Source organism: Oncorhynchus gorbuscha, linkage group LG14, assembly GCF_021184085.1.
Source record: "Oncorhynchus gorbuscha isolate QuinsamMale2020 ecotype Even-year linkage group LG14, OgorEven_v1.0, whole genome shotgun sequence".
NCBI classification, from domain to species: Eukaryota; Metazoa; Chordata; class Actinopteri; order Salmoniformes; family Salmonidae; genus Oncorhynchus; species Oncorhynchus gorbuscha.
The window spans coordinates 19502078-19524577 of record NC_060186.1 but is presented as its reverse complement, the minus strand read 5'-3'; the positions used below and the strand labels follow the sequence as shown (position 1 = coordinate 19524577).

Genomic DNA, 22500 nt, shown 5'->3' with positions numbered 1-22500 from the left:
TCTCCTACCCTTTTCTCCTCCTCCCCTCTCCTTTTCTCTACTCCTGCTCTCCGCTCCTCCTTCCCTCTGCTACCCTCCTCTCCTCCTCCCCTCTCCTTTCCTCTACTCCTCCTCTCCGCTCCTCCTTCCTTCTCCTACACTCCTCCCCCTTCTCCTCTCCTCCTCCCCTCTCATTTCCTCTACTCCTCCTCTCCGCTCCTCCTTCCCTCTGCTATCCTCCTCTCCGCTCCTCCTTCCTTCTCATACCCTCCTCAACCCTCCTCCCCTCTCCTTTACTCTACTCCTCCTCTCCGCTCCTCCTTCCTTCTCCTACCCTCCTCAACCCTCCTCCCCTCTCCTTTACTCTACTCCTCCTCTCCGCTCCTCCTTCCCTCTCCTACCCTCCTCTCCTCCTCCCCTCTCATTTCCTCTACTCCTCCTCTCCGCTCCTCATTCCTTCTCCTACCCTCCTCTCCTCCCCCTTCTCCTCTCCTCCTTCCCTCTCATTTCCTCTACTCCTCCTCTCCGCTCCTCCTTCCTTCTCCTACCCTCCTCTCCTCCCCCTTCTCCTCTCCTCCTCCCCTCTCATTTCCTCTACTCCTCCTCTCCGCTCCTCCTTCCCTCTGCTACCCTCCTCTCCTCCTCCCCTCTCATTTCCTCTACTCCTCCTCTCCGCTCCTCCTTCCCTCTCCTACCCTCCTCTCCTCCTCCCCCTCCACCCGTCTCTCAGCAGGTCCAGGGGCAGCTGCCTCCGTTGATGATCCCAGTGTTCCCTCCAGACCAGAGGACTCTGGCTGTAGCTGCTGCCCAGCAAGGCTTCCTGCTGCCCCCCGGATTCAACTACAAACCAGGCTGCAGTAAGTTGTACTGGTCTCCTCAAACGGACTATTCTCTGTGGACCTAGATTGGGACATGTCAGTGGGGATGTTGCCACGCCACTACAAGTGTATTTTCTACAGAGACAGGGACCCCCTCTCTTTCTCTCTCTCTCTCTCTCTCTCTCTCTCTCTCTCTCTCTCTCTCTCTCTCTCTCTCTCTCTCTCCCTCCCTCTCTCTCTCTCTCTCTCTCTCTCTCTCTCTCTCTCTCTCTCTCTCTCTCTCTCTCTCTCTCTCTCTCTCTCTCTCTCTCTCTCTCTCTCTCTCTCTCTCTCTCTCTCTCTCTCTGTCTGTTGGCTCATTCCTTCACTTGGCTCATCCTCTTGTCTCCATTTTCAATTTTCCAGAAAAATATTTTTTTCAAAGCAACCAAAAAAGCCTCATCCTGTGGGACTTGTTATTGGCTGCGGCAGTCCGGCTGTGAGGCAATGTGTTGTTTACCGCGAGAAGCAACACGCGTGTGCCAGGAACGACATTCCGAATACCGTAGGAACACGCCAGGGAGTAGCGCGACCTGCCCCAGGTTCCCTCACATTAACACGGGCCCCCGCCAGAACATGCGTCCAACACGCCTCACACACGCCTGTCCAACAATCCTCGCGCTCGCCTCCCCCTACAGACAGACAGACTGGTCTCTCTAAGGTCCAGCTCCTCCCCCAGAAACTAACAGCTTCCTAAACAAGTCTCCTTCCAGTTTCAATTAATGCCATTATGTGCCAATCCTCGCCCACCACCCACCGCCCACCGCCCACTTAAAGACCCCCGCTGTCTTGGAGGAATATTGCTGTCTTTTCTCTGCCTGAGCCAAGGAGAATGGTGTTGCCCTGAATGACAGAGAGCTGTCCTTCTGAAGCATCAACACGTGTTGACTTTTGAAAGTTAGACTTGTATATGGGTTATATGCTATGCACACTAGTAGTACACTTCACTGCCATCACGCACACTTCACACATACACATGTATGTAATACACGGTACGTACTGTACCCCGGTGGTTCTCAATCCTGGTCCTGGGGACCCAAGGGGGGGCACATTTTTATTTCTGCCCCAGCACTGCACACCTGATTCAAATCATCAACTCATCATCAGGCTTTGATGAATCGAGTCAGGTGTCTAGTGCTGGGGCAAAAACAAGAATGTGCCCCCCTTTGGGAGAGTGCACAGACAAAGAGCGATTTCAGAAGGAGGGTGCAGTCGGATAGAACAGAAAAATAAAAAAGAGAGAGAGAGAACAGAAAGAGTGCTGCGACGATGACGTCGACCTCGCTGGCTTAATTACATTTAGGGCGTCTTTATCTTCCCAAGGACCAGAATTGAGAACACCACACACTGTAGACAGAACACACACACACACACACACACACACACACACACACACACACACACACACACACACACACACACACACACACACACACACACACACACACACACACACACACACACACACACACACACACACACACACACACACACACACACACACACAATACACAATTCGCCCAGTGTGGCCTCTACTCTTGTCCCTATCCATCCATCCATCAATCCATCTCTCGCTCTCTCCCTCCCTCTCTCTCAGTCCCACCCAGTAGTCTAGGGAGATGCATCTCCCTCTCTCTCTCTCTCTCTCTCTCTCTCTCTCTCTCTCTCTCTCTCTCTCTCTCTCTCTCTCTCTCTCTCTCTCTCTCTCTCTCTCTCTCTCTCTCTCTCTGTCCCACCCAGTAGTCTAGGGAGATGCTTCTCTCTCTCTCTCTCTCTCTCTCTCTCTCTCTCTCTCTCTCTCTCTCTCTCTCTCTCTCTCTCTCTCTCTCTCTCTCTCTCTCTCAGTGTGAACTCTCAGTGCCACCCAGTAGTCTAGGGAGATGCTCTCTCTCTCTCTCTCTCTCTCTCTCTCTCTCTCTCTCTCTCTCTCTCTCTCTCTCTCTCTCTCTCTCTCTCTCTCTCTCTCTCTCTCTCTCTCTCTCTCTCTCTCTGTGAGAACTCTCAATCCCACCCAGTAGTCTAGGGAGATGCATATCTCTCTCTCTCTCTCTCTCTCTCTCTCTTTCTCTCTCTCTCTCTCTCTCTCTCTCTCTCTCTCTCTCTCTCTCTCTCTCTCTCTCTCTCTCTCTCTCTCTCTCTCTCTCTCTCTCTCAGTGAGAACCCTCAGTCCCACCCAGTAGTCTAGGGAGATGCATCTCTCTCTCTCTTTCTCTCTCTCTCTCTCTCAGTGAGAACTCTGTCCCACCCAGTAGTCTAGGGAGATGTATCTCTCTGGCCAAGAGCAACATGTTTGCTTTCTTTATTTCTCTCTTTTGTTACAGCCGTGTCCCCATGAGGAGCATGAATATCTGCCTCTCCGTTGTTTGTTTAAGGAGCAGGAGGCAAACAGTCTGGGGCCCAAATGGCACCCTATTCCCTGCATAGTGCATTACTTTTGACCAGCTCCGCATCAGTAGTGGACAATGTAGGGGATAAGGTGCCATTTGAGATGCCCCCTATCTCCCAGAAAACACATCCACTGAAATAAGGATCCCTGTAAAAAAATGCTACTTGAACCCTGGAATTTTTAATGTCCCAGAGTTGCATGGGAAAAATGTTTTGGAGAGGCTGAAGTCTGAAGTCTGAAATACTGCTTATTGAGACAGGATCCTGCCTGAGTGGGGTCCTGGGTCCGGACTGATTGTTACAAAGCCGGGCACACACACACACACATACGCTAGTGCCATGGCCAGATCGGAGAGACACAGTGTATTGTCCTGATATAGCATTGTGAAGAAGTCACTCTTGGACCCAGTCAGATATGCAGGGTCATACCCTGAGAACAGTGTGATGTATTAGCATCACTGTTTATATCTGACTGTCTATGCCTAGTGGCAGTAATATTCCACCGCCATGGCATTCATTTTAATAGATACACCCTTTAATGAAATAAATACATCCATTTATCATAACACGAGTATCTTCCACTCTCTGATGTTCTGTTTTACATAAATAACACACTATCATACACCTGTCTGGGAGGAATAAGAACACCGGTGCTGGCTGAACCCTGTCATCTTTTGGTCCTCATGTTCTCCCTCTATCCCTCCTCTCCCTGTCTTCTCCCTCTATCCCTCCTTTCCCTGTCTTCTCCCTCTATCCCTCCTCTCCCTGTCTTCTCCCTCTATCCCTCCTCTCCCTGTCTTCTCCCTCTATCCCTCCTCTCCCTGTCTTCTCCCTCTATCCCTCCTCCCCTCTGTCTTCTCCCTCTATCCCTCCTCTCCCTGTCTTCTCCCTCTATCCCTCCTCTCCCTGTCTTCTCCCTCTATCCCTCCTCTCCCTGTCTTCTCCCTCTATCCCTCCTCTCCCTGTCTTCTCCCTCTATCCCTCCTCTCCCTGTCTTCTCCCTCTATCTCTCCTCTCCCTGTCTTCTCCCTCTATCCCTCCTCTCCCTGTCTTCTCCCTCTATCCCTCCTCTCCCTGTCTTCTCCCTCTATCCCTCCTCTCCCTGTCTTCTCCCTCTATCCCTCCTCCCCTCTGTCTTCTCCCTCTATCCCTCCTGTCTTCTCCCTCTATCCCTCCTCCCCTATGTCTTCTCCCTCTATCCCTCCTCTCCCTGTCTTCTCCCTCTATCCCTCCTCCCCTCTGTCTTCTCCCTCTATCCCCCCTCTCCATGTCTTCTCCCTCTATCCCTCCTCCCCTCTGTCTTCTCCCTCTATCCCTCCTCTCCCTGTCTTCTCCCTCTATCCCTCCTCCCCTCTGTCTTCTCCCTCTATCCCTCCTCTCCCTGTCTTCTCCCTCTATCCCTCCTCTCCCTTTCTTCTCCCTCTATCCCTCCTCTCCCTGTCTTCTCCCTCTATCCCTCCTCCCCTCTGTCTTCTCCCTCTATCCCTCCTCTCCCTGTCTTCTCCCTCTATCCCTCCTCCCCTCTGTCTTCTCCCTCTATCCCTCCTCTCCCTGTCTTCTCCCTCTATCCCTCCTCCCCTCTGTCTTCTCCCTCTATCTCTCCTCCCCTCTGTCTTCTCCCTCTATCCATCCTCTCCCTGTCTTCTCCCTCCATCCCTCCTCTCCCTGTCTTCTCCCTCTATCCCTCCTCTCCCTGTCTTCTCCCTCTATCCCTCCTCTCCCTGTCTTCTCCCTCCATCCCTCCTCTCCCTGTCTTCTCCCTCTATCCCTCCTCTCCCTGTCTTCTCCCTCTATCCCTCCTCCCTCCTATCTTCTCCCTCTATCCCTCCTCAATCCTATCTTCTCCCTCTATCCCTCCTCCCTTCTGTCTTCTCCCTCCATCCCTCCTCCCCCATTTTCTCCCCTGTCTTCTCTCATCCCTCCTTTCTGCCCCCAGCCCTGACCTTTCCCTCCCATAGTAATTACACGGGCCTATCTATCTGCAGCTGGGTGCTAATAACCTGCGCCCTTCTCTTTTATTTCCAATTCTCTCCATCCCTGATTCATCAGACTTCACTTACTGCCGACATGGCCTACTGAGAGGGGGGGGGGCAGAGAGGCAGGAAGACAGAGAGAGAGAGAGATACAAGAGCAAGCATAGAGAGAGGGTGCATAAACAACGGGCGATTGCAGAAAGAGGGTGCAGACGGTGAGAACAGAGGCAGAGAGAATAGAAAGAGCGCTGCAGTGGTGACGTCGCCCTCGCTGGCTTAATTACGTCCAGGGCGTCTTTATCTTTGAACACCTTCAGAGTCTTTGTCAGGAGGTATTAGAGAGAGGCCACACAATCAGCCTTTCATTAGGACGCACCAGACACAGGACAAAGGAGGGCTTTAGAACAGACCGGAGAAAGGGAGGGAGCTCAGACGGAGGGAGGGAGGAAGCTCAGACGGAGGGAGGGAGGGAGCTCAGACGGAGGGAGGGAGGGGCTCAGACGGAGGGAGGGAGGGAGCTCAGACGGAAGGAGGGAGCTCAGACGGAGGTTGGGGGGAGCTCAGACGGAAGGAGGGAGCTCAGACGGAGGGAGGGAGGGGCTCAGACGGAGGGAGGGAGGGAGCTCAGACGGAGTGAGGGAGGGAGGGCCTCAGACGGAGGGAGGGAGCTCAGACGGAGGGAGGGAGCTCAGACGGAGGGAGGGAGGGGCTCAGACGGAGGGAGGGAGCTCAGACGGAGGGAGGGAGGGAGCTCAGGACGGCGGGAGGGAGGGAGGATGGAGGAGCTCAGATGGAGGGAGGGAGCTCAGACGGAGGGAGGGAGGGAGCTCAGACGGAGCGAGGGGAGGGAGCTCAGACGGAGGGAGGGGGGGAGCTCAGACGGAGGGAGGGAGGGAGCTCAGACGGAGGGAGGGAGCTCAGACGGAGGGAGGGAGGGGGGGAGGGAGGGAGCTCACTCGGAGGGATGGAGGTGGAGAGGGAGGGAGGGAGGGAAGGAGGGAGGGAGGGAGGGAGTGTATATAGAGGAGTGTGAAGGTGTTGAGAGGGTGAGGACAGAGGAGAGAGAGAGAAAAAGAGAGAGAGGGGAAAGGAAGGGGGAGAGTGGCACAGTCTGTCCAACACATAAATTGTAGGGAGGCACTGAACAGGAAAAGGAAGGAGGAAGTGAAGGAAGAGAGGAAGGAGAGATAGCTTACGTGTATTTTTTTTTTCCTCTGTCCAGGTGACCCTTATCCTCTCCAGCTGGTACCTACTACCATGGCAGCAGCTACTGCCGCGGCAACGCCAGGCCTCGGTCAACTACAGCTCCAGGTGAGACCAGCACCATGCTGATGATTTTATTTCCATTCAAATGTTCACCAATATTTCAATTTCCTCCAAATGCCTCCCAATGCCTTAATACGTTGAGTAAACCTTTTCTATTGTGAGATTGCAATGTTGTTGTGTTTTCTTTCCTAGGATATCGGCCTAATTCAGGGGTTCTCAAACCTCCCCTCGGAGACCCTCAGACGTGTGAACTGGGAATTAGCTCAGCTGATTCGCCTAGTGAAGGGCTTGATAATTAGTTAACAAGTTCAATCAGGTGTGCTCTGGAATAGTTTAAATACACGGAACGGCTGGGGTTCTCCGGGGAGAGGTTTGAGAACCACTGCTACCTGACTAAGCTGGTGGTTCTGTTTTCTGTTTGATGACAGTGTTAGGTTACCATAGTGATGCTCTTTTGTTCTGGAGGCGAGACCTTGAGCAGAGAATAGAATCACTAAAGTGCTACTGATTGTTCACTCTCAGAAGACTGGAGCCGTAGAAACCCCAACTATCCAGTTAAAAAGACCAAAAACAGAGCAAAGTATGTACTATTGTCACTCCGGCTCTGTAATATTTTGAATATGTTGAATACTGTGTGTGTGATTGGTAGGGACGGAGAGGGTCTGAAGTGGGGATCGACAGGACTATTGAACAGTTTGGAGTAGACTCCAACTACAACAACCCAGCCTGGTGGTGCTTACAGGTTAGGACACACACACACACACACACACACACACACACACACGCGCGCACACACACACACACACACACACACACACACACACACACACACACACACACACACACACACACACACACACACACACACACACACACACACACACACACACACACACACACACACACACACACACACACACACACACATTCCATTCCCCAACACACACAATTACCCACTATTTCCCTCATCTTTTCCTCTCCCTCCCGCCTCTTCTCCCCTCGTTTATCTGAGAGAGTAGCCCACTTGTTCCCTCCATCTGATGAATCTGGAGGAGAAAAAAAGAGTGATAAAAAAAACAAAAGGCAAAAAATCCCCAGCATCTGTTCCTCCACTCTGAGAGGATGGAGGGAAGAGCCCATCTTTAGCACTCGCCGTCTCCCTCTGTCTCTCTCCTTCCCTCTCGCCGCTCTGCATATTTAGAATAAGTGGGCTATCGTCAGTTAATCCTGACCCCGGAACAGATCTTAGGTTGGGTCCAAAATGGCACCCTATCCCCTACATAGTGAACTACTCTGGTCTAGTGGTGCATTATATAGGGAATCGGGTGCCATTTAGGACTCATCCTAAATATGCAGCTCAGAGATCTTAGCCACAGATCCGCGACTGCCTCAGGACCCCTTCTCTCAGGGGTTAAGAGCCTGGGCCGTCCTCTCTGCTGCCTGTCTGAAATACATTAACCCCAGGAGATCAGGGGACACAGAGCACACTCTGACCCAGGTTGCCCCGCAACGCATTATCACTGTAAAGGCAGGGGAGGTGACACACACACACACACACACACACACTGCTGAACACTCACACTCAATTAGTGAAACACAGCTACACCAAGCAAGCTTCGTATTTGCACGCATATTACCAGAAGAGGACAGCTTTCTCGCTTAACCTGAGCTCACACACCTGCGCACACACCAGGCTGGGGTATATAGGTTAAGCTTTGCCTGTTAAATACATTTGCACCTGTCTGACTTACACAGTCAGTGCACCAGATTCAGTGCTGATATCGAACTAGGCTGAGCTAAGTAATTCTGTCATCAAAGGTAGCCGCTGTTGTCAGTAAGGCTTCATTGCGTGAAGCACACACAGTGTGTGTGTGTGTGTGTGTGTGTGTGTGTGTGTGTGTGTGTGTGTGTGTGTGTGTGTGTGTGTGTGTGTGTGTGTGTGTGTGTGTGTGTGTGTGTGTGTGTGTGTGTGTGTGTGTGTGTGTGTGTGTGTGTGTGTGTGTGTGTGTGTGTGTGTGTGTGTGTGTGTGTGTGTGTGTGTGTTCGGGAGGTGGAGTTAGATCTTGTCCCTTCATGTCCTCAGTGATTTTATCTCAGTGAGATCTTGGTTCCATATGTTCCGTTGTGTTCAGATTGAGAAAATCTCCCCGATTTGAAGGGCTTTGTCGCAAGTCAATTGGATTTAAACAGAACAACAACATTAAAAAACGACATCTATCAACATCGCTGGTGCTGTTCTGGCAGCCTTCTTTAAATCCCTCAGAAAGAGAAAAAAACAGATTAAGTCTATTACAAAGAAATGATTTAGTGAAGCTAACCCAAACACAAACGTCTGAATGTGGTATATTTCCTCTGGGAGTGTGTGTGTTGTGGTATTTTACAAGCGGCTCTGTGTGTGTGTGTGTGCGTGTGTGTGTGTTTTACAAGCGGTTGGCTGCTGAGCTCTGAGACTAACATAACAATTACCTGCCCCCATGTCACAACCACTAGAGATGAGGGAACGACAACGTGGCCTCCAAAACAATACACTGGGGCTGGTGGAGGGGAGATATATACACACACACACACAACCACACACTAAAACACACATACACAACCACACACACACACACAACCACACACTAAAACACACATACACAACCACACACACACACACAACCACACACTAAAACACACATACACAACCACACACACACACACAACCACACACTAAAACACACATACACAACACACACACACACACACACACACACACACACACACACACACACACACACACACACACACACACACACACACACACACACTAAAACACACATACACAACACACACACACACACACACACAACCAAACACTAAAACACACATACACAACCACACACACACACACAACCACACACACACACACACACACACAACCACACACTAAAACACACATACACAACCACACACACACACACAACCACACACTAAAACACACATACACAACCACACACACAACCACACACTAAAACACACATACACAACCACACACACAACCACACACTAAAACACACATACACAACCACACACACACACACACACACACAACCACACACTAAAACACACATACACAACCACACACACAACCACACACACACACACACAACCACACACTAAAACACACATACACAACCACACACACACACACACAACCACACACTAAAACACACATACACAACCACACACACAACCACACACTAAAACACACATACACAACCACACACACAACCACACACTAAAACACACATACACAACCACACACACAACCACACACTAAAACACACATACACAACCACACACACAACCACACACTAAAACACACACACACAACCACACACTAAAACACACATACACAACCACACACACACACACAACCACACACTAAAACACACATACACAACCACACACACAACCACACACTAAAACACACATACACAACCACACACACAACCACACACTAAAACACACATACACAACCACACACACAACCACACACTAAAACACACATACACAACCACACACACACACACACACACAACCACACACTAAAACACACATACACAACCACACACACAACCACACACACACACAACCACACACTAAAACACACATACACAACCACACACACACACACACACAACCACACACTAAAACACACATACACAACCACACACACAACCACACACTAAAACACACATACACAACCACACACACAACCACACACTAAAACACACATACACAACCACACACACAACCACACACTAAAACACACATACACAACCACACACACAACCACACACTAAAACACACATACACAACCACACACACAACCACACACTAAAACACACATACACAACCACACACACAACCACACACTAAAACACACATACACAACCACACACACAACCACACACACAACCACACACACACACACACACAACCACACACTAAAACACACATACACAACCACACACACACACACACAATCACACACTAAAACACACATACACAACCACACACACACACACAACCACACACACAAACACACAACCACACACTAAAACACACATACACAACCACACACACACACACAACCACACACTAAAACACACATACACAACCACACACACAACCACACACACAACCACACACACACACACACACACACACAACCACACACTAAAACACACATACACAACCACACACACAACCACACACACACACACACACAACCACACACTAAAACACACATACACAACCACACACACACACACACAACCACACACTAAAACACACATACACAACCACACACACAACCACACACACACACAACCACACACTAAAACACACATACACAACCACACACACACACACAACCACACACTAAAACACACATACACAACCACACACACAACCACACACACACACACACACAACCACACACTAAAACACACATACACAACCACACACACAACCACACACTAAAACACACACACACAACCACACACACACACACACACACACACACACACACACACACACACACACACACACACACACACACACACACACACACACACACACACACACACACACACACACACACTAAAACACACATACACAACCACACACACACACAACCACACACTAAAACACACATACACAACCACACACACACACACACAACCACACACTAAAACACACATACACAAGCACACACACACACACACACACACACACACACACACACACACACACACACACACACACACACACACACACACACACACACACACACACACACACACACTAAAACACACATACACAACACACACACACACACACACAACCACACACTAAAACACACATACACAACCACACACACACACACACAACCACACACTAAAACACACATACACAACCACACACACACACACACAACCACACACTAAAACACACATACACAACCACACACACACACAACCACACACTAAAACACACATACACACACAACCACACACTAAAACACACATACACAACCACACACAACCACACACACACACACACAACCACACACTAAAACACACATACACAACCACACACTAAAACACACATACACAACCACACACACAAACACACAACCACACACTAAAACACACATACACAACCACACACACAACCACACACACACACACAACCACACACTAAAACACACATACACAACCACACACACAACCACACACTAAAACACACATACACAACCAACACACACAAACACACAACCACACACTAAAACACACATACACAACCACACACACAACACACACACACACAACCACACACTAAAACACACATACACAACCACACACACACACAACCACACACTAAAACACACATACACACACACACACACAACCACACACTAAAACACACACACACACACACACACACACACACACACACACACACACACACACACACACACACACACACACACACACAACCACACAACCACACACTAAAATACACACACACAACCACACACTAAAACACACACACAACCACACAGTAAAACACACACACAACCACACAGTAAAATACACACACACAACCACACAGTAAAATACACACACAACCACACACTAAAACACACACACAACCACACAGTAAAACACACACACAATAACACAGTAAAACACACACAACCACACACTAAAACACCACACACTAAAACACACACTAAAACAACCACACACTAAAACACACACACAACCACACAGTAAAACACACACACAATCACACAGTAAAACACACACTAAAACACACATACACAACCACACACACACACACACACACACACACACACATAACCACACACTAAAATACACTCACACAGCCACGCACTAAAACACACACACACACAACCACACAGTAAAACACACACACACAACCACACAGTAAAATACACACACAACCACACACTAAATCGCACACACAATCACACAGTAAAAGACACACAATCACACAGTAAAAGACACACACAATCACACAGTAAAACACACACACAACCACACACACACACAACCACACAGTAAAATACACACACACAACCACACAGTAAAACCCACACACAACCACACAGTAAAACCCACACACACAACCACACAGTAAAACCCACACACAACCACACAATAAAACCCACACACACAACCACACAGTAAAATACACACACACAACCACACAGTAAAACCCACACACAACCACGCACTAAAACACACACACAACCACACACTAAAACACACACACACACACACACACACAAACACACACACACACTAAAACACACATACACAACCACACACACACACAACCACACACTAAAACACACATACACAACCACACACACACACACACAACCACACACTAAAACACACATACACAAGCACACACAAGCACACACACACACACACACACACACACACACACACACACACACACACACACACACACACACACACACACACACACACACACACACACACACACACACACACACACACACACACACACACACACTAAAACACACATACACTACCACACACACACACACAACCACACACTAAAACACACATACACAACCACACACACACACACACAACCACACACTAAAACACACATACACAACCACACACACACACACAACCACACACTAAAACACACATACACAACCACACACACAACCACACACACAACCACACACACACACACACACACACACACAACCACACACTAAAACACACATACACAACCACACACACAACCACACACACACACACACACAACCACACACTAAAACACACATACACAACCACACACACACACACACAACCACACACTAAAACACACATACACAACCACACACACAACCACACACACACACAACCACACACTAAAACACACATACACAACCACACACACACACACAACCACACACTAAAACACACATACACAACCACACACACAACCACACACACACACACACACAACCACACACTAAAACACACATACACAACCATACACACAACCACACACTAAAACACACACACACACAACCACACACACACACACACACACACACACACACACACACACACACACACACACACACACACACACACACACACAAAACACACATACACAACCACACACACACACAACCACACACTAAAACACACATACACAACCACACACACACACACACAACCACACACTAAAACACACATACACAAGCACACACACACACGCACACACACACACACACACACACACACACACACACACACACACACACACACACACACACACACACACACACACACACACACACACACACACACACACACACTAAAACACACATACACAACCACACACACACACACACACAACCACACACTAAAACACACATACACAACCACACACACACACAACCACACACTAAAACACACATACACAACCACACACACACACACACAACCACACACTAAAACACACATACACAACCACACACACACACAACCACACACTAAAACACACATACACACACAACCACACACTAAAACACACATACACAACCACACACAACCACACACACACACACACAACCACACACTAAAACACACATACACAACCACACACTAAAACACACATACACAACCACACACACAAACACACAACCACACACTAAAACACACATACACAACCACACACACAACCACACACACACACACAACCACACACTAAAACACACATACACAACCACACACACAACCACACACTAAAACACACATACACAACCACACACACAAACACACAACCACACACTAAAACACACATACACAACCACACACACAACCACACACACACACAACCACACACTAAAACACACATACACAACCACACACACACACAACCACACACTAAAACACACATACACACACACACACACAACCACACACTAAAACACACATACACACACACACACACACACACACACACACACACACACACACACACACACACACACACACACACACACACACACACACACACACACAACCACACAACCACACACTAAAATACACACACACAACCACACACTAAAACACACACACAACCACACAGTAAAACACACACACAACCACACAGTAAAATACACACACACAACCACACAGTAAAATACACACACAACCACACACTAAAACACACACACAACCACACAGTAAAACACACACACAATCACACAGTAAAACACACACACAACCACACACTAAAACACCACACACTAAAACACACACTAAAACAACCACACACTAAAACACACACACAACCACACAGTAAAACACACACACAATCACACAGTAAAACACACACTAAAACACACATACACAACCACACACACACACACACACACACACATAACCACACACTAAAATACACTCACACAGCCACGCACTAAAACACACACACACACAACCACACAGTAAAACACACACACACAACCACACAGTAAAATACACACACAACCACACACTAAATCGCACACACAATCACACAGTAAAAGACACACAATCACACAGTAAAAGACACACACAATCACACAGTAAAACACACACACAACCACACACACACACAACCACACAGTAAAATACACACACACAACCACACAGTAAAACCCACACACAACCACACAGTAAAACCCACACACACAACCACACAGTAAAACCCACACACAACCACACAATAAAACCCACACACACAACCACACAGTAAAATACACACACACAACCACACAGTAAAACCCACACACAACCACGCACTAAAACACACACACAACCACACACTAAAACACACATACACAACCACACACACACACACACAACCACACACTAAAACACACGTACACAATCACACAGTAAAACACACACACAACCACACACTAAAACACACATACACAACCACACACACACACACAACCACACACTAAAATACACACACACAACCACACAGTAAAACACACACACAACCACACAGTAAAACACACACACACAACCACACACTAAAATACACACACAACCACACACTAAAACACACACACACACAACCACACAGTAAAACACACACACAATCACACAGTAAAACACACACACACAACCACACACACACACACAACCACACAGTAAAATACACACACACAACCACACAGTAAAACACACAGCAAGACCTGTAAAGGGACACACCACTTGAACAAATGCACACTGCAGCATATGTACTCTCATATATACTCATTTTAATCATGTTCAAGTCACACACGCACACCTGCACTGGCCTCTTATTGGCAGCTGTGAGGAGAGGGGACAGTAGAGATCTATGTGGAACTCATTTAGTCCAGGTCATGACCCCTATACCTCCCTGGTCTCTATAGTCTGACAGAGATAAGACTGGGACAAAGACTCACTGTGACGGTTACATCCTTACAATAACTGCTCTGTAGTCTCATTCTAACACACACTATATGGCAGGGGAGCAAGTATGGGGGTAGGGAGAGAGAAAGAGAGAGAGAGAGAGAGAGAGAGAGAGAGAGAGAGAGAGAGAGAGAGAGAGAGGTATTATATTAGTAGAGAGAGAGAGAGAGGTATTATATTAGTAGAGAGAGAGAGAGGTATTATATTAGTAGAGAGATAGAGAGGTATTATATTAGTAGAGAGAGAGAGAGAGAGGTATTATATTAGTAGAGAGAGAGAGAGAGAGGTATTATATTAGTAGAGAGAGAGAGAGAGGTATTATATTAGTAGAGAGAGAGAGATGTATTATATTAGTAGAGAGAGAGAGAGAGAGGTATTATATTAGTAGAGAGAGAGAGAGAGGTATTATATTAGTAGAGAGAGAGAGAGAGGTATTATATTAGTAGAGAGAGAGAGAGAGAGGTATTATATTAGTAGAGAGATGGAGGGATTTGAAATGAAGAAATCAAGGTATGAGACAGGTACTTAGAGGGGTGAGGAAATGAAGGGATAGGAGAAGGAGAGGAGGATAGGAGAAGAGTGAGCGAACCACCGTGCTAGAGCGGTATGAAGAGGGGCGGTGAGAGGATAAGGGATGAGGGAGAGGAGGAGAGGAGTCCGCGAACAGCAGTGCTAAAGAGGTATGAAGAGGGGAGGAATGAAGGGATGAGGAGGAGGAGAGGAATGTGTGAACAACAGTGCTGGAGAGGTGTAAAGAGGGTCAACGGAGCGGATCAGGTATCAAATTACTGCACTGTACACGGGAGGGAGGGAGGGAGGCAGGGAGGGAGGCAGGGAGGGAGGGAGGGAGGGAGGGAGGGAGGGAGGGAGGGAGGGAGGGAGGGAGGGAGGGAGGGAGGGAGGGAGGGAGAAAAGTGACAGAAAGAGAGGACAGACAGAGAGAGAACGAGGAGAGGGAGAGAGACAGTGTGTGTTATCAGGGCATGTGCATGCGTTGACACTTAACAATGCTGACAAGGTGGCTACAGGATAGTTAGCGTTGGAAACATTATTTCAGTGCTGATATCTCTGTATAGACTAGTCTGTGGGAAATGTCTTTACTGATCAATACCAGCACAGATAGGAGAGTAGGAATGTCTCAAATAGATAGCATCATAGTGTCAGGACGTCGCAGCTCCAACACACACTGTCCCACCTCCAACTCAGTCTCAGACAGTGAGAGAAAGAAGTATAAATCCATACAGATTTCAGATCTTCTATTTTTCCTTTGCGTTCTTATTTGATCACAATACAACCTCCTTTCCTCAGATCTTCATTACCACCAACAATAGAGCTGATAGAATGACAGCCTTAGATGGAAAGAGATAGATTTAAAGGTTTAAAGTCCATCCCTGATCTCTCCCCTTTGATCTCCCTCTCTCCCTCTCCCTCTCCCTCTCTCACCCTCCCTCTCCCTCTCCCTCTCCCTCTCCCTCTCCCTCTCCCTCTCCCTCTCCCTCTCCCTCTCCCTCTCCCCCTCTCTCCTGCTCCCTCTCTCTCCTGCTCCCTCTTCCTATCTCTCTCCCTCTGCCTTTCTATCTCTCTCTCTCCCTCTCTCTCTCTCCCTCACCCTCTCCTTCCCTCTCTCTCCTCTCCCTTTCTCTCTCTCCCTCTCCCTCCCGCTCGCTCTCTCTCTCTCTCTCTCTCCCTCTCTCTTCCTCTCTCTTCCTCCCTCTCCCTCTATCTCTCTCCCACTCCCTTTCTATCTCTCCCTCCCTCTCTCTCTCTCTCTCTTTCCCTCCCTCTCTCTCTCTCTCCCTCTCTCTCTCTCTCTTTCTCTCTTCTCTCTCTCTCTCTCTCTCTCTCTCTCTCTCTCTCTCTCTCTCTCTCTCTCTCTCTCTCTCTCTCTCTCTCTCTCTCTCTCCCTCTCTCTCTCTCCCTCACCCTCTCCTTCCCTCTCTCTCCCTCTCCCTTTCTCTCTCTCCCTCTCCCTCCCTCCCTCCCGCTCTCTCTCTCTCCCTCTCTCTTCCTCCCTCTTCCTCCCTCTCCCTCTATCTCTCTCCCACTCCCTTTCTATCTCTCCCTCTCTCTCTCTCTCTCTTCCTCCCTCCCTCTCTCTCTCCCTCTCTCTCTCTCTCTCTCTCTCTCTCTCTCTCTCTCTCTCTCTCTCTCTCTCTCTCTCTCTCTCTCTCTCTCTCTCTCTCTCTCTCTCTCTCTCTCTCTCTCTCTCTCTCTCTCTCTCTCCACTCAACAAACAACCATCACACAGGCAGGCGAGGACAGTTAGCTCTAAGGGAATAAAACAGGAGTAATATAATAATTGGTCTGTTGCACAATGGGCCTCGCTGACCAGAGTAAACAAAAGCTGTGGCCTGGACTGAACCCTCATCTATTCACACAACAAAGAGCAAGAGGGAGGAAGAAAGCATAATCTGAGTAAAGTTGGAGATTATTGACGGGAGAAGATGTCTGTTACAGGCACACAAAGATTCACAGATCTGTTCTAACTGGCTGAGACCACAGCGGAGAGGTGGGAAAGAAAGGCTTAGGTTGGGGGGTGTGAGGTGTGAGGGGTGTACACACACACACACACACACACACACACACACACACACACACACACACACACACACACACACACACACACACACACACACACACACACACACACACACACACACACACACACACACACAGACGCACACTTATAGGAATAAACACACATTATCTTCTCAGGCGTACACACCTGTTTGTTCATGTGTAAATACCCCATTGTTTCGTTTTTTTCCCGCATTCTTGCACACACATTTGTACTTGAGCTTATCTTGTCCACTGCTGCACGCACACACACACACACACGCACGCACACACACACACACACACACACACACACACACACACACACACACACACACACACACACACACACACACACACACACACACACACACACACACACACACACACACACACACACACACACACACACACATAGAACCCCCACAGATCCTTCTAGTGATGGAGTAGGACTCACATGAAGGGATTAGGGTAGAGAGGGTAAGAAGGAAAAGAGCAGGTTTAGAGAGTTCAAACGAACACAGCTCAGGGTTGAGAGACAGATGGGGGAGACAGAGACACTCCTTACAAATCCCTTACTAACCTTCTCCCCTGTCCCCCCCCCATCCCTGCACCACCTCCTAGTGCCTGGCTAGTGGCTGACATTTAAATTCCTTCGTCTCAACTAAGATAGGATTTTCCCCCTCTCACTCATTGTGTTGTGTGTGTCTGTCTCCCCCTCCTCCTACCCCCTCTGGTCACCCCGGGGGCTCCGCGCTGTCACTTCCTGTTTGATGACATGCGTGTCGTTTTGGCGATGGGGGTATGCTCTGGGCGTTCTCTGTAGTGTGTGTGTGTGTGTCTGTTTCTGTGTGTGTGTGTAAAGTGACTTGTCACTCTGCTCGCAGGCCCATTGAGCAGGCCTGAGTGATGGGAGCTGGCCCTGTAACGGAACTCAATTCACACTGCAAATATAGCTATGCTGAACCACTGGTCTCAACACGCTAACACACACACACACACACACACACACACACACACACACACACACACACACACACACACACACACACACACACACACACACACACACACACACACACACACACACACACACACACACACACACACACACACACACACACTCGCCGCGGTCCACTGGCCTCCCAGGCGGGTCAGAGCTGGTGGGGAGGGGGTGTGGAGGGAGGAGGGAGGGTGTCCACCCACCTCCAGGAGTCATGGTGGGGGTAATTGAACAGAAATGACCAGGACCTTTATTTCATCAGCCAGTCCTGACCTACTGTACTGTGTCTCAGTGTTCAGTGCAACCAGTCTCAGACCACAGCCTAGTAGAAAGACACTCAGAGAGGGTTTTGAGAGTGAGCCTCCCTGTGTGCATGTGTGCTAGCGTGCTTGTCAGATATTTGAAAATACGTATTAATATAATAATTTAAGATTCTCAAGTGCTTAGTGCTTAGTGCTTAGTGCTTAGTGCTTAGTGCTTAGTGTGTGTGTGTGTGTGTGTGTGTGTGTGTGTGTGTGTGTGTGTGTGTGTGTGTGTGTGTGTGTGTGTGTGTGTGTGTGTGTGTGTGTGTGTGTGTGTGTGTGTGTGTGTGTGTGTGTGTGTGTGTGTGTGTGTGTGTGTGTGTGTGTGTGTGTGTGTTGTTTTCCTCAAGAAGAGGATGGAAATGTCTTTATTAGAGAGAGCAGGAGGAGTGTGTCTAATGGGAAGCAGTGGCTGATGGGTAGTGAGAGCTGCCATGGCCATTTGCATAAACCAGTCTTTGTTTCCCTTCCGTGGCCGGCGGCCAACCACCAACAGAAGGACGGAAGTTCCTCTCACAACATAGTGGGCCGCTCCCAAACCCAAACCCTCCCTTTACACAGAAATACAATAAAGAAAACAGCTCGTTTTGACTCATAAACAGCTATTCTCTTCCTCATCTTAAAGACAATTAGGAACAAACGCATTTGGTGAGAATTCTTGTGAAGAAACATGAAGGGAATGAGAGAGCGTTGTTGTGGAGAGCAGAAATAGCTGGAGGAGGGAGAGGGCTTGTGAATATTGTAGCTCATTTGTTTCCAAGTGTATTACGGTGTGTCTGTTGCTGTGGAAATATTTGCTCGAGAGTATGAAGTACTTTGTCTGACGATTAGACTGTGTAAATGTCCAAGAGCACTGTGACTACTCTGGATTCTTAGTCATGTACATCTCATTCTGAAATGAAACCTCTGATCCCCCCCCTCAGTAGATATTACTGTCAGATATTTCAGCCATTGACTTGTTCCTTCTAAGCAGAAACCAGCCTGTCTTCATGCCAGTCTGAGAATTAGTGTGTGGAAGAGTCTTTATTTCCTTTGGAATTATTATGAGTGGAATGTTTACTGTTCATCTTTTATTGTTTATTTCACTTTTGTTTATTATCTATTTCACTTGCTTTGGCAATGTTAACACGTGTTTCCCATTCCAATAAAGCCCCTTAAATTGGATAGGGAGAGGGAGAGGGAGAGGGAGAGGGAGAGGGAGAGGGAGAGGGAGGGAGATATAGAGAGATACAGAGAGATACATAGAGATACAGAGAGATACAGAGAGATACAGAGAGAGAAAGTTGGGAATGTGTTTGCCAGACGGTACAGTAGGATTCTGAGTGAACACATTCCCAACTACCTCTCTGTCAGCGTGACCCAGTAGGATTCTGAGTGAACACATTCATTGGATGGAGAGAAAGATGGGGAAAGGTTGGGAATGTGTTCACTCAGAATCCTACTGGGTCACGCTGACAGAGAGGTAGTTGGGAATGTGTTCACTCAGAATCCTACTGGGTCACGCTGACAGAGAGGTAGTTGGGAATGCGTTCACTCAGAATCCTACTGGGTCACGCTGACAGAGAGGTAGTTGGGAATGTGTTCACTCAGAATCCTACTGGGTCACGCTGACAGAGAGGTAGTTGGGAATGTGTTCACTCAGAATCCTACTGGGTCACGCTGACAGAGAGGTAGTTGGGAATGTGTTCACTCAGAATCCTACTGGGTCACGCTGACAGAGAGGTAGTTGGGAATGTGTTCACTCAGAATCCTACTGTACCGTCTGGCAAACACATTCCCAACTTTCTCTCTCTGTATCTCTCTGTATCTCTATGTATCTCTCTGTATCTCTCTATCTATCTCTCTCTCTCTCTCTCTCTCTCTCTCTCTCTCTCTCTCTCTCTCTCTCTCTCTCTCTCTCTCTCTCTCTCTCTCTGTATCTCTCTGTATCTCTCTGTATCTCTCTCTCTCTCTCTCTCTCTCTCTCTCTCTCTCTCTCTCTCTCTCTCTCTCTCTCTCTCTCTCTCTCTCTCTCTCTCTCTCTCTCTCTCTCTCTCCCTCTCTCTCTCTCAGCATGACCCTGTAGGATTCTGAGTGTTTCCTACCCACGATGCACCTGAAGGGGACATCTCTCACTGAGAGATCGAGGCTGTTAGTGTGTTCCCACGGGGCCGTGTGGCAGGGGAAGTGGCAGCGTCCCTCTCTCTCTGTCACACAAACAGGCCATCAGCCACTCACTAATGGCCGACCTGGGTTTTTAGCTGGGATCTTCTTTTTGTTTGTGTGCTCAGAGAATTCATTTATTCATGTGTCCCTTTCTTTTTTCTTGTTTCTCTCCCCCTCTTTCTACCTCTCTTCCCCTCTATCTGTCCCCCCCCTCCCTGACCCTCCCATGTCTCTCTATAGCAGCTGTATGCAGCTCAGCTGGCAGCGATGCAGGTGTCCCCAGGGGCCAAACACAGCAGTATGTCCCAGACCAACCTGAACACCCACTCTCCCACCAACACACACCATGAGAAGAGCCGCAGCACCCCGCCGCCCAAACCCAAGGTACGTACCTGAGTGTGTTTTGGAGTTTTTTTTCCGGGGTTATTCATTCACGCATGTGTGTGTGTGTTCCTGCTCGGTCGAGGCTCT

General features: G+C 48.3%; 1 protein-coding gene across 1 annotated transcript in view; it reads left to right on the top strand.

The window, feature by feature from the left end:
- Nucleotides 1–22500, top strand: part of LOC123994605 (transcription factor SOX-5-like) — a 152352-nt gene that overhangs the window by 98167 nt on the left and 31685 nt on the right. Inside the window, 4 exon segments of the mRNA XM_046297403.1 lie at nt 710–836; nt 6417–6505; nt 7110–7202; nt 22270–22413. Coding sequence (XP_046153359.1) covers nt 710–836; nt 6417–6505; nt 7110–7202; nt 22270–22413 — 453 coding nt within the window.